The following is a 14,710-nucleotide window of genomic DNA, read 5'->3' on the forward strand; positions in this document are numbered from 1 at the left end:
AGCATGAGCTGTGTCAATAAACTCCTATCAATGGATCCTTTCTTTATTGGTGTACCTTTGTCTGAATATTAGACAGCTAGATGTATTATGAATTCTAAGCAACCCTTCTCCAACTGTGCCCTCTAGATATGAGAATGATAGATGTAATCCAAGCAATGTGGAGGGTACAATATTTAAAAAAGGGAAGGTTTTTGTACTTTTTCTCCCAAGCCAGCAACTATTCTAAGAACACAAGGGGTAGCCTAGCAACTGTGCGATCTTCCACATCAGGAAGCTTTTGGTGAGATATTCTTCTTTAAAATAATGCTGCTACATACTCTAAGATATAAATTAAATGGAGCAGGTAGGAGAAGACACAGGCAAAATAATTAGCACATATGCAACATTCCAGATACAAACGAATCAAGTCAATCTCGTTGTCTAGTTACTTGACCAGAATTTTGGGTATCTCACTCTATGCAGAGTTCTTTGCAGATAGGCTGTCTGAGAGAGAGTATAATTGGCCTTCTTAGATATTCCTCTGACCCAAAGAGAAAGCACCATCTCTTACAGTTAAGGGAATTCAAGATCAATGCTAGTCCCTGATTACAGATGAAATATTATTTTGAGCAGTGAGTCAAAAAGTTCTATTTCTTAATAGACTAGCCAGACAATCAGAAAACTATGTAGCTGCTAGATTCATCTGCTTATTTATTCTGTATTTATATACATTTGGCCAATTCCAAGAAAGATGGCCAATTCCAACTGACTGCAATGTTATGATGCATATTTGGAGATAAAAGGCAAGGTGCAGGTTTATGCACACCTCATACTGGGAGTCAAGAAACCCACTCTAGAGGGAACTGTTGAGCCATACCAGATCAAACAGACCCAGAGATCTCTTTATAGAGTTGTTCTTGCCTTGTGTCATAGGTATTATCTGCTTCAGTCAAAGATCCAAATAAACATTTGGTTAGAGGCTAAAACTTTTTTCCTTTTAAAGCATCTACCCTCATGAAGACCATGCTCTAGGATTCTAACCACACTCAGTAGCAAGAAAAGTTTAGCCTAAGGAATCATAATATTTGAAATGCCCAGGGACAAAAGTGCTGGTGGATACATCAGGCAATTCTTCTGCTCACCAAAAAAGCAGTCCTAGAAAACTGGGGCTAAGATTTCTCAAGGATAGTCGACAAATACTAAACCCATCCTACATTTGCAGTGATGAAAGTGTCACCAATAAGCCAGCCACCACAGAGCTTCTCCAAAAGACGAGCCAGGATTAAGCACACCCTGATGATTAAAAGACTGGGACGTTCAAGCACCAAAAGAATCCTCTACAAAGCCTGGAGCAGTAAGACTGTAAACTCTGAGCTATAAATCAACTATTATACCAAAACAAGTTAGTCCCGCTATTCAACTCACAAGATCTTGTTTTTCACCCTTTCTGACCCAAGCTGACTTTGGTACATGAAGTCCTGTTTTATTCCCTGGACTTACAAATGCTTGTTAACAGTGGCGTTTTCAGTCTCACAATTCAAATACAGTCAAGCAAAAAACTAGTCAGTTGTAAACACCTGAACAACTATCAGCTATCAGGACAGGTAATACCTAACCTAATTTCCTTGAGATCTCATTATGGTGCTTCTATATGCACACTCCAAATTCCTTATTTATTAGATTTATATCCTACCCTTTCCTGTTAAAGAAATCAAAGTGGCTTACATCATACTCCTGCTTTCAATCTTATTCCCACAACAACAACCCTGTGAGGTAGATTGGGCTGAGAGTCAGTGACCTCAGTCACCTAGCTGGCTCCATGGCTGAGTGAGGACTACAATCCAGATCACCTTAATCCATCACTCTTAACCACTTTACCACACTGGCTCTTCTCACTCCTACTGCACTTCACAAGACCTTTGTGGGGTATCCACGGTTTTCCATCATTTTCCCTTGGCACAGATATACTCTCTAGCCCTAATAGTAGCTGTTGTTAGCTTGATGGTTTGCCTTTACTAGAGCACCTGTGAGGACTTGAACAGGAGATGTGCAGGGAAATGGGCGTTTAAGTTTCCCTCATTTTTGCGCTCGTTCATTTTTACCTCAGTTAGCAATGCACAGGTGAGGAGGAGTAGGAAGAATGGAAATGGACAGTTCCTTCTGCTTACCCACCATCAAGAAGGGTGAGGAAAAGTGCTGGTGTTATGGCTTGGAAGGACGGGAGCAGGCAGTAGCACTTTTTCTCATCCTCCTTTCTCCCTGCACCCAGAAGCAAACAGGTAGAGTTTCCTCTCCAGACCTTCCCATGAGTCAGCTCCACTGAAGTCACTTCAGTTTACTTCTGAGTAGACATGTGTCAGCTAGTTAGTTTGTAAGCAAAAGAAAAAAGACAATTAGAAAGGCTTAAAAAGCTATCACAGAGTTTATTTTTCTTAAAGAGAATCAGCATTTCCAAGTCAGAGAATCTTAGTCGCTGACCCCATGTAGCCAGCATACAGAAACACTTTTATTTAGACAAGTATTTGGTCCAAAGCAGACTTGTAAGTATGCTGTAGTTGAGCAGGTCATCTTCACTGTTTCTAGTAATTGTGAATTCAGTTGCTGAGTACCAAAGGCAATATAATTAAAACAGGAAGAGGGGAGCATTATCGTAGTGTGCAGGAGAACCCCCAGGTTTGCAGAAGTATATCAAACACACAAGGGGCCAACATAATCCAAGAACAGCCCAATGTGTGTTCAGGGGCTACATAATGCTAAGGGAGCTTTGAGGGCTGGAGGAGAATTGGAAACTGGGCATGAATGGATGGCTAAATAGGGCCCTCTTCCACCCTGCTGGTCCCATTCACAGGATTTCTACATGATGCAGTAGAACCTTAACAAAAGATGTTTCCTGCAGGAAGCATGCAAAACAGCTGCCTCCTAGTAGCTTCTTTCTCAGAAGTATGCTGCACAAATCCTTAGCAAGCCAGAGCTGACATGGTCACACAGATACAGGGGTTGTGTGCACATGGTATGCAAATAGACTGGCAAATGCCTGACCTGATTTGTATTACTGCATCTAATCCAAATGCTGATTTAACTTGCTTACAACAGTGAAGCAACATCTACTTCTTAATGTCCCTTGCTTAATACCATGTTATTGCAAACCACACAGAAACACCTGAGTTATGATAATTGCAAGGAATAGCTTCAGCTACTTCTGAAAGGCTCTGCTTGCTTTCCTTCCCTCTCTTTCCAGGCAGTGCAGTAGGAAAAATCCCTGCCCCTGCCCCTGCTCATTTCCCTAGTTGGATAGTACAATGGGAACCTCTGCGCTCCCTCAGGCCACCACAACAGGCCACCTTGCCTTCTAGAGATGTCAAGCCAGGCTTCTGCAACCTGGTGCTCTCCAAATGAACTTCAGTTCTATCAGCCCCAAACACCATGGCCAATGTCCAGGAAAGGTCAGTTGCAGTCCAACTGCAGTTGCAGTGGAGAACACTAGCTTGGGGAACCAAATGATTGCAGAAAGATGACCCTTTTATGGGGCCACTATTTATTTACCCATTTCCACAGGTGAGCAAGGAGAAGCAGCAGTTGCTGCACTGCGCCTCTTGTCACAAGAGTCTGGCCAGGTTTATGTTTTTCCTGTGCACAGCACAGAGATGAGGTGGGACTGCTAAATGAGGGACCACAAATGTATCAATGTGCTTCACCTCAAAGGGAATAGATGGCTGGCATTCTTGAAGCGCTGGGCCTTTGGCAACATCCCAGGGAGCTGATCCCTCACAGAGTCATGGTGGGAGTGATAGTTTGACTAGGCAGGTCAAGAAAAAGTCTTGTGACACATTAATGACTAATACTATTACTCTGTCACAAGCTTTGGTAGAATATAGCCCATTTCAGAGGATGAAGTATTACTGATAGTTTAAGATGTATCTACAGTGTAAGTCGGTAGATCGCAGTGAGAACTGATGGATCCCCTCTCCCTATCTGAACCTACCTGTATACCTTACTTACTAAGGCCCTTCTCCAGGTGCATCCTCTGACGGAGGTTCGTAAGGTGACCAGAGAAGAAGGCCTTCTTGGTAGTGGTCCCTCTGTTATAGAATGATCCTCTTGAGAAGGCCTGCCTCGTGCCAGTCAGGTTAAGACCATTCTTTTCTTTCAAGCATTTGGCCACATTATTTATTTATTTATTTATTTATTAAAACATTTTTATGCCGCCCCATTTGCCGAAGACTCGGGGTGGCTCACATCATTAAGTTAAAATAATTATAATATAAATTAAAAATATAAATATTAAATTAAAAATACAACAATACAGTATAAAATAAGCCACCCTGGCCAGATAAAACCAATAATGTTAACAGTTAAAATGCCGCTTGAATAAAAAGGTCTTCGCCTGGTGCCGAAAAACAAATAACGACGGCGCCAGGCGGACCTCTCTGGGGAGTGCGTTCCATAACTTAGGCGCCACCGCAGAGAAAGCCCTCCTCCGAGTACCCGCCCTCCTAATTTCTTTCATGGAGGGTTCCCGGAGAAGGGCCTCCCCCAGCGATCTCAAGGGGCGGCTGGGCATATATGGATGCAAGCGCTTCTTCAGGTAAGCAGGACCCAAGCCGTTTAGGGCTTTATAGGTCATCACCAACACCTTGAATTGGGCCCGGACTTCAATGGGAAGCCAGTGAAGCTGATGGAGAACTGGAGTCATGTGAACACAACGCCCAGATCCTGATTTTTTCTTGTTTACATATAATTGTTTTATATGTCTATGTCTCTCTGTGTCGTCTGTTTATACATTTGCCTGTTTCTTTTATTTCTTTTAAGTTTTTAAAAAAGGTTTTAATCTTTGTAAGCCTCCCAGAATGCTTTGGCTATTTGGGAAATACAGAGACATCATAAAAATAACTGTGACGCTTACAAGAAAATTAAGGGTGCCATCCTGCATGGCTGCCCCTAACCTTCCAAAGTCGTAAGAGTGGGATTCCCCTATTCTGCAAAAGGCACAGACAGCTCAGTTTCAGTCATCAACATCTTTTGCCCTTGCACATGCTGCACGTGGAGAGGAAGTACTTGCTTCTCCCCAAGTGGATCCCCAAAATTTATTTAGAGTGGCAGCTCATACAAAACAGGTCACACTGGTTCTGAGGGCAGAGGGAAGGGCCCTCTGAAGATGGAACCCTGCTGCAAGGACTGTCAATTTTCCTAGTATCTACGTGAGAGCCAGTGTGATGTAGTGATTAAGAGCAGCATGGGACTGGGACTCAGGTGATTTGGATTCCAGTCCCTGCTCAGCCATGGAGCCAACTGGGTGACTTTGGGTAGGTCACTCTCAGCCCAGCCTACCTCACAGGGTTGTTGTTGTGGGGATAAGATTGAGAGTCGGAGTAGTATTATGTAAAGTGCTTTGAGTTCTTTGTAAGGAAAAAAGGTGGGATATAAAGTTGATTAATAAATACTGGTCATAGTAGTAGAACGCAGACTTTTGCACTCTATTGTGTGCAAAAAGTATTGACAGCCATGACTAAATACATATTCAGTCATGGGACAGTTGTTGCCAACACAAGAATACTAGCAAAAGATACGCGTTTTCTGAATTCAATTTCCTTCTGACCTCACTCTTAACCTATTATTCTTCTGCAATCCCACAGATGCTGTATATAAACTTGAGCGTCTCTGTCAAAAGATATTATCCATTATACTCTATGCATCTGATGAAGTGGGCTATAGTCCACGAAAATTGTGCCAGTATAAATTTCTTAGCCTTTCGAGACACTGCAAAACAGCAACACGGCTATCTTCTTGAAAAAGAGAGAAGTTGTTCCCAATAAGAAAATGTCTCAGGGAATAATACGCTTCTGAATGTAATCTTCTACATACAACAAGGAGTCCAAAAATATGCCTGGAGTTGTAGCGAGCTTTTCTATCTAGAATGCTTAGGACCGCACCCTGGACTCCTCCTTCTTAACCATGCCTTCTTTACAAGCAAGCGGAGCGTTTCCTCCAACTTGAGACGTGAGGACAGGAAAGAGGCGGCGGGCAAGCACCGCTCCGAGCGACGCAAGCCGACGGGGACCCTTCCAGGCACCGACCGAGAAAGCGGGCGAGCGCGTGCGCAGCAGCCTCTCAACCAGCAGAGGGCGCGAAACGGGAATTCCCACCTCGCAGAGACACGTGACTTCCCTGGAACGTAAGGCCTGGCTTTTTCCACTCACCCGCAGCGGATGCACTCTGGCCTCCGCGTGCTGCACTCCACGGGAAGCTCCCAGAGACCCTCGCAGCCTTCGCTTTCTTCCTCCAGCCCGCTCATGGCAACGGGAGCTATGCACTGGTGCTGCTCCTCCCCCGTCTCCCCCTTCCCATTCGTCGGCAATGCCCCTTCTTCCATGGCACCTTGCAGTCCTGTCGGGAGACTTGAGCAGGCTTGCGCTAGGACCCAGCCGTGCACCAGGGAGCGGCCTGAAAGTGACACGTGCCTAGCCTTTATCACGTGAATGAACGTGCCACCTCGCCCCTTTCCCTGACTGTTCAGCCAATCGGAACGCAGCGCGAGGAGAGAGTTACTCCATTGACACTGGTGCTTTTCCGGAAAGGTGACCGAGCGGGGGCGCCTTTGCACTTCTGAGTCGGACTGGACTGGGGTGGGGTTGCAGGTAGGCATCTTGATCCAGCAAAAAAAAAATGTTAAGAAAACAAGCACTTCCACCACTCCTACCATAATGACACTCAGAATCTCTCATCCACTTGAAATCCCATTGCACTGCAGTATGATAGGAATGAACAAAAGGCCCTTTTCTGGTATATATGCTCAGTATGCCAGAAAACATAAAGATACTGTGTAAGGCAGGACTGGACAGATTTGTGGATCATTTGCCGTAGTTTGGCAAGAATTTCTGCCTTTTTATTTAAGAGTAGCAGCAAAATAATTCGCTATTTTCTCTACATGATACTGTTGAAGTGGTATTCAGTTCTGGTACTCAGCATTATTTAGTTTCAAGAATATAGCTTTTGTATTAAGTGCTCAGAAGGTGGAGCTTAGTTCCCCAATAATTATAGTAGATTCTGCAAGCTTATCACCCCCAGTATAAAAGTACAGCTGCATACTCCCTAGAATTTATATTTTCCTATAGACGGGATTTTAGTCCTGTTTCCACACTTGCAGAAAAGCATGTCCTTTTATTTTCTTTAAGAAATAGAATAGATTATGTATGCAGGAAGTTATTTTTGTATGTGCTCTTATGTTATGGCAACCCAATGAATGAATGCCCTCCAAAATATCCTGTCTCTAACAGCCTTGCTAAACTCTTGTAAAATTCAGACTTGTGGCATCATTTGTGGAACCAATTTCATACTTGCTCTTCCTTTTCATCGTCTGCCTTTGACTTCTACCTTTTCACTGCATTGTGTGGATTGTACTTTTTTATTATCCATTGTGTGGATTTTTTTTCCTTTTTATTGTTTGTTGTAAGCCATCCTGAGGTGCTGTTAATGACAGGGTAGAAATGCTGTAAAAAAAATAAACTTCAGTTTCATCATTTGCATTTAACTCTGACTGCCACTGGCTCTGCCTAAGCTTGCCCTGCTCTACCTGGAGGTATCAGCAACTGAGTATAGAATGTCTTGCATGGAAAGTATATGCTATAGCACAAAACTACAGTCCTTTTTGAAGTATACTAAAGCCTAATCTAATACAACAACAACAACAAAAGCCTAATCAGAAATATTCCTCATGTGCTAGACCCCAGTAGGTGAAGGTACTGTGCAGTCTCCTGCTTCCTGACATCCACACATATAGAATAAACACTGACATGAGGTTGGCACATGTACAGCTATGCAAGTGATGGCTTCCATGGAATCTTGAACCTTGCATGTGCACTATTCAGATCACACAAAGCCTTCAAGCAGGCATTTCAACTTAAATGTAAACTTAAATACTCCATACAGACATTTGGTGTATGTGGATGCCTGCCTGTCCTATAGTGAAGTTCTACACTGCAGTTGTTGTTGTTAGTCGCGAAGTCGTGTTTGACCCATCGCGACCCGATGGACCACATTCCTCCAGGCCTTCCTGTCCTCCACCATCCCCTGGAGTCCACTTAAACTCACGCCAACTGCTTCAGTGACTCCATCAAACCACCTCATTCTCTGCCCTCCCCTTCTTCTTTTGCCATCTATGCAGTACTGCAGTAGCTCCTTACATAAACTTAACTTGAGCAAGCCTGCAGAATGGAAGCACTCTTTAATTATACAACTCTCCTATGGAAAGTAATCCCTATCAGGAAATTGAAACTACAATCCTAAATAAACTTACAGTGGAACTTACTGCAAAGTGAACAGGCCCATGATTCCTGTAAAGTAAGTGAAATAGCAGTATTAAATTACATTGCTTATTGCTTTCTTCCTTTCTTGTAAGCTTCATTACAAACACATCTATGGCATTGTGAAGATATAACATCAGTAATACAAGTTACTGCACATCTTAAAGTAATTTATTCTTTATTGTATTTCTATACCATCCCACAGCCAAAGCTATGCAGATGATAACGTTTATCTGCTCATAAAAATCAAATTGTGTGCATCGCCTAGATTCATGGGGGAGGGCAGCAGATTAAGGTACCAACACATTTGGTACTGTTAATATTAGCATGTCAACATCCCCTTTACCCCAAAATATGAACTTTCATTTCATGCCTAAGGCCTTTGTGTGCTAAAGTATAATGTGTCAACATGACTAAGGAAGTACTAAGATGTTTTCAATACAAATACTCCCAAACTTCATGGGAGCTGAAACTGAGTAAGATTACTTAGTTGCACCACACTGATCTGGGACAAAAATAGAAAGTAAGATTAACAAGTAGGATTAGCAACAAAATGTTGCAGGTCCTTCTTGCAAGTCCCCCTACCCACAATAATCAGCCTACATTCTGTGGCCACCAAGAACAACACAGCCCTCATTCAACAATGTCTCGGATTTTCTTCCTTAGGGTTTAGTTGTACTTCTGCAACCTTTCATATCCCCTAAACCTATCAATGGTGCCATTTCAACTACATAAGCAACCAGAAGGGAAGAATGCTGAAAGACAATTTCTGTAGCAAACAAACTAGATGGATGACACATCAAACACACAAAACTGCTTAGAAGCAAAAACAAAAGGTTGCAGGAATAGGGCCAGAATCATGAAAAAAAAAACCAAGGGACCTCTTCCAGAAGATCTAAGAAATCAAAGGGAAATTCTTACCTAGATTAGGAAAGCTAAAAGGCAACAGTGGGACACATTATCCAATCAGGAGCAAATAAAGAAAGGGTTAAAAGAATTTACAGAAGCATAAACAGATGAGATGAAAGGATGACTGTCTCCTTCAAAGAAGAAACCTAAGAGGAAGAACCTACACTATTAGAAAGCAAAGTATTGTATGAAAAAAAACCCACCCAGAATAGACAGGGTACCAATAGAACCATTCCAAGCTGAATCGATCGAAATCCTAACAAGACTATGCCAACAAATATGGAAAACAAAACAACTGCCCATGGACTGGAAGTATGCGATAGGCATCCCAATAGCCAGGAAAGGGGATGCAAAAGAGCGCCTCAACAATAGGATCATTGCACTAATTTTCCAGGCAAGCAAAGTGATGCTCAAGGCATTGCAGAAGAAAATTTTAGCCTATATTGAGTAGGAAATGGCTGACATTCAAGCTAGAATCCAAAAAGAAAGAGGCACTAGGGATCATATAGCGAATATACATTGGCTACTGCAGCACAGCAAAGATTTTCAGAAGCTCAGTCAATGCTTTTGGAATACAGCAAAGCGTTTGACTGTGTGGATCATGAGACACTATGGATAGTTATGAAGGGAATGTGTGTACCTGAGCACTGAATTGTCCTGCATTGTGGACAAGAAGCTACTGATAGGACAGAAGTTTCCAACAGGGAAACCAACCATAGCTGCCATTTTGCCTTCCTCTCTGTTCAATGTGTATACAGAACATACCCTTTAGAAAGAGATTAGGATCAGAGGTAGGAATGTCTTTTGCCAATTTCCACATCAGTAAAATATGCAGATTATACCAGCTAACTGGCAGAAAGCAGCAATGAATTGAAACAACTTATGATGACAGTGAAAGAAGTGTAAAAGTAGGACTGCAGCTGAACATTAACAAAAATCATGACTACAGAAAAATTACACAACCTTATACTCAACAACAAAAGAATAAAAATTGATATATGGCTAATTTTTAGTAGAGCTTGATAGGTGTGAAAGGATGACTTGAAACAAGGGAGTAAAAGATTTAAAAAGGTAACAAAATTACTTAGCCCAAAGGAGGGGAGGGGCTAAAATCAGATAGCACAAGGTATGGGGAAGCAGGCAAGTAGGCTGGAGGGCCAAATACTTCCTGATTGTTTACTGACAAGCTGGGCAGAACAAAATGAGCCCATTGTAACCCAGCCGGGGCAGGGCTGGTGTTGGGGCAGCACAGAGTAGGGGGGGGGGGGGGGGATGTAACTCTCAGTACCCTATTAACCAATTAGGGGAGAGGAGGAGGGAACAAGCGGCCGGGAGCAGGGTTCAAAAGGGGTGTGTGAACATGTGCTCAGGTGAACAGAAGAATGGGAAGGAAACTGTTCCTTTCTGTTCCCTTCATTGCAATAAAGTTTTAAAAAGAACTCTGCATGCCTGGAATATTTTTCTCTTCTGACAGAAAGGAGTGTTTTTTAACAGAGCTGAAGTATTTACCTTGGGGATGTAGTCCTACACTTTTCAGAAGGAAAAAAAAGTGCTAGAATTCTCACTATGGCTGGCTGATGTAGGCTAGAAATTTTTTAAGCAATTTTTCTATATAGCATTTTCAGGCATTAGTTTCATAATCTCCTAATATTAATATATCCTTCAAGTAATATTGATATAATTGGTAATGGTAAAAACTCTTCTGTGTGAAAATCAATTAAATATTGTATTGAAACTTCAAAATTTCAGTTTTGTGTTCTTTAATCATTTGTTGTATATACAAGTTAAGTTCTTATACACATAACCATGTATTTTATTGAACAACCTTTCCTGTGCATTTAATATAAGCTGAGAAAAATGTAATGGATTTTGATGATACAGTGGAAAACCCCTAACCTCAAAATACTTTCTTCTGTATTTGAATTTCACCCCTCCCTGCTTTCTGTGCCACTAGTCATTAACATATGATGGCAAACAGCTGTACATTCTTATGACAAGAAAGGGGAACTTAAGAATTGCTAAGAGCTATGCAACTTCATTTTAGACTGATGCAGGGTAGAAGAACCTGAAATAGCAAGTTTTCAACAAGAGTAATAAGTCACAGGAAGAAGATTCATGCTGCTACTTTAAATCAGTCACAGATAGGGTGGCAGACTTAATCACATTTACCTAAGTCTCATTAAAATCTCTGGAACTTACTTCTGAGTAGACATTTTAGAATTAAGCTGTAAGGCTGCAATCTTGTGTATACTTACAAAGAGAAAATGTCATAGAAAGGTTATGAATTACTTTGGAAATAACCTATACATTGCCTTGTCTGATCCACTGAAAACAGCAAAGCTGTAATCACAATTAAGTATTTCAGTGCTACAGCTAACCAGAGCTAATTTTAGTTTAATAAAGTAATAATATGTTTTAAACCCTCAGTGCTCTCTTTAATGTATAGGGTGGGCCAAGAGCAGATATACAGTGCTGATCAGGTCATGTTTAGCCTCTTACGTGCTCAAAATGTCCTCCATCGACATTCCAACATTCCTGAAATCTGTCCTCAAATGTCTGTCTTCAAATTTTGAAGTGCTCAAAGTGTTTCAAAAACATTGTCTACCTCTCATCCTAAGCCTGTTATGTAATGGTTAGAGTTGGCCTGGTACTTAAGAGATCCTGATTCTAGTCCTATCAGACATCATTTGTTATAAAGGGAACAGTCTAGTATTTTAATAACTTAATAGTAATAATGTATTCCTAGATATTAATATTCCACAGGAATGTTGTATAAATTCATGTAAAAACACAAATAGTGTAGCTTATTATTGAACTAGACATGTATCCACTTTTCTCTAAAAGTTTTTTAAAATTAGTACTCTTAGCAAAATAGTAATTTATTATTTCTTTTCTATAACTCCCCATAGCTGATGTTCTCTGTAGATTGTAAAGAATCTGCTCTTCCCATATCTTTGTAGTTCTATGCATAGAAATATTGCATTGAAAGTAGGCTTTAAGTTCATCAGCATCAATTTGCTCAATTCATAGTGTGTTAAGTCTGATTTCATTCAATATAAAAGAAACAAGGGATTCATATTTTTCCAAGTACAGAAAACGTAAACGATGTGCTTTTTTCCATTCTACCATTGCACTAACTTGCTTTGGCTCTTTGGTAAGTTTAGGAGAATTTCTGAATTGTAAGATTTTATATTAAGAATGGTAATGAGGAAATGTAAAGGTATAAAGCATTTTTGAGCAATCCTGGAGAGCACCCTGACTATCTGTGGAGAGGTGCAAACTACTTTCAGAATCTTTTCATGCAGCAATCATAACTATTTACCTGGGAGTAAATCCTATCCAAAGAGTCTTATTTTTGAAAAACAGAAACAGGATTGTCCTGCAAATTGCACATGCACCCCTGCAATGTAGAGTTGCCTGCTTAGAAGACACAATGGGGGCTTACTCCCAGGTAAAGGAATACAGCCTAAAATATGAACGCATCTCAAATATCTAGGCATTTTGATTGCCTACAGCCCTTAATTCTCATACACAATGCAGCCACCTCAGCAAAGAAAAGAAAAACAATGCCTTTTCATTTTTCTTGATAACTTAGAAGTGTATCAGCTGCAGGCCGGATAGAACACAACCCTGAATTTAAGATCACAGCATCCAGTCCTATCACTTCCTGGTAAATAGATGGGAAAGAATTGGAGGTAGTGACAGATTTTCTTTTCTTGGGCTCCAAGATCACCGCAGACGGGGACTGCAGCCAAGAAATTAAAAGACGCTTGCTCCTTGGGAGGAAAGCTATGGCAAATCTAGACAGCATACTAAAAAGCAGAGACATCACCCTGCCAACAAAAGTGCATACAGTCAAGGCTATGGTTTTCCCAGTTGCAAGGTATGGCTGTGAAAGCTGGACCATAAGGAAGGCTGAGCACCAAAGAACTGAGGCCTTTGAATTGTGGTGCTCAAGAAGACTCCTGCGAGTCCCTTGGACTGCAATGAAATCAAACCAGTCAGTCTTAGAGATCAACTCTGACTGCTCTTTAGAAGGCCAGATACTGAAGATGAAATTCAAATACTCTGCCGACCTAATGGGAAGGAAAGACTCCCTGGAGAAGAGCCTAATGCTGGGAACAATGGATGGCAAAAGAAGAAGGGACGGCAGAGGATGAGGTGGCTAGATGGAGTCACTGAAGCAGTCGGCGTGAGCTTAAGTGGACTCTGGGGGATGGTGGAGGACAGGAAGGCCTGGAGGAATGTTGTCCATGGGACTGTGATGGGTCAGACGCAACTAGCAACAAGCCTAGCGCTCACACTTTATTTTTAATGGCAAACCTATGAATCGCAATCCTATACACTCACGTGGGAGTAGGCCCCTTTGAACTCAATGAGATTTACTACTGAGTAGTTATATATAGGATTACAGCCTACTACAAAAACCTCGAAGGGCACCTGATCCCATGTATTCTTAAATTTCCTCAGATCCCCAGATTTTTTTTTAATCAGGCCCTATGAACTGAACCTTTGATTGTACGCACCGTGCAGAAACACAACATACTGGGTAAGCAACTAGCCTGCCAGATCCTTCTCCTGCAGTCAGGAGCACGTGCTCACAAACAAGCCCTGCTTTTTTGAAGCCCAGGCATGCGCAAGTCGACGTTTCAAATAGGGACGCAAAATAACTAACGCGCCTGCGCCAAGCAGTCCCTCCTGCATTCACTTTACCGACCATAGCGCTATATACCGCATCCCTTCAAGGTCCCTCCGAGCGTCCGCAAGTACGCATGCTCCTAATTACGCGACTCGATTCTTATTATTTTTTTAAACCGCTTAACGCATGCGTACATCTGCAAACGCGCAACAGACGGAAACGATGGGCAAAGTCAAAAAAAGCTTGCTGGGCGAACAGCAATACGTCATCGTGGGATTGATCTCGCGATATTTCAATTGCCGAGTTCTCGTGCTCTGAGGGGGCCTGTCGAGAAGCAATTCGACAAAAGAGCGAAAGCGCGCACTCGGCGCCTAGCGTGCGTGCCCATGAGGGGGAGGCTCCTCCGAGGAGGCCCCGCCCTTCGCCGCCTGCTGTCGTCACCATCGCCGCCTCCTGCTGTTGCGGGACTCGGAGCCGCCGAGCGTCTCAGCTGCGGGGTGGGCTGGCTGGCCTGCCTGGCGCGGGGCAGAGCGGCTCGGCGATGAACCTGCACCAGGTGCTGACGGGCGCTGTCAACCCCGGGGACAACTGCTTCTCGGTGGGCAACGTCGGCGGGCATCCCTTCACGGTGAGTCTTCTTGCCGGTTCTCCCCCGCCCCCAGTCGGAGGCCAACACGGCAGCGGCTGCCTCGCAGCCCATCCCGAGCTCCGGCCCTGCGTTCCCCGCAACGCTCGCCTTGGCCGCGCGTCCCTGCATCCCTCCGCTCCGCGCGTGTGCCGCCGGCTCCCGTTCGCCCGCTGGCGTCCCTCCCCTGCTCGGGACGGAGGCTGGCCTCCGCCGGCGAAGCAGAGCTGCCGGGCGGCCTCGGCAGCTTGAGCCGGA

At 43.0% G+C, this 14,710-nt stretch overlaps 2 protein-coding genes across 9 annotated transcripts in view; one reads left to right on the forward strand and one right to left on the reverse strand.

Moving 5' to 3' along the window:
- The window catches only part of DTWD2 (DTW domain containing 2), a 93,435-nt gene extending 87,164 nt beyond the window's left edge, over positions 1-6,271 (reverse strand). Inside the window, 1 exon segment of the mRNA XM_044446162.1 lies at positions 6,177-6,271. Coding sequence (XP_044302097.1) covers positions 6,177-6,271 — 95 coding nt within the window.
- An 8,026-nt stretch (positions 6,272-14,297) lies between these two features.
- Positions 14,298-14,710, forward strand: part of DMXL1 (Dmx like 1) — a 99,086-nt gene continuing 98,673 nt past the window's right edge. For all 8 annotated transcript variants that reach the window (XM_044446674.1, XM_044446675.1, XM_044446676.1 and 5 more), the window contains exon 1: positions 14,298-14,455. In XM_044446674.1, the coding sequence (XP_044302609.1) occupies positions 14,369-14,455 (87 nt within the window). In that variant the 5' untranslated portion in view covers positions 14,298-14,368. The remainder of the gene's footprint in view (positions 14,456-14,710) is intronic.

The sequence above is a fragment of the Varanus komodoensis genome, unplaced genomic scaffold (assembly GCF_004798865.1).
Source record: "Varanus komodoensis strain SLA01 unplaced genomic scaffold, ASM479886v1 scaffold5, whole genome shotgun sequence".
Lineage (NCBI taxonomy): Eukaryota > Metazoa > Chordata > Lepidosauria > Squamata > Varanidae > Varanus > Varanus komodoensis.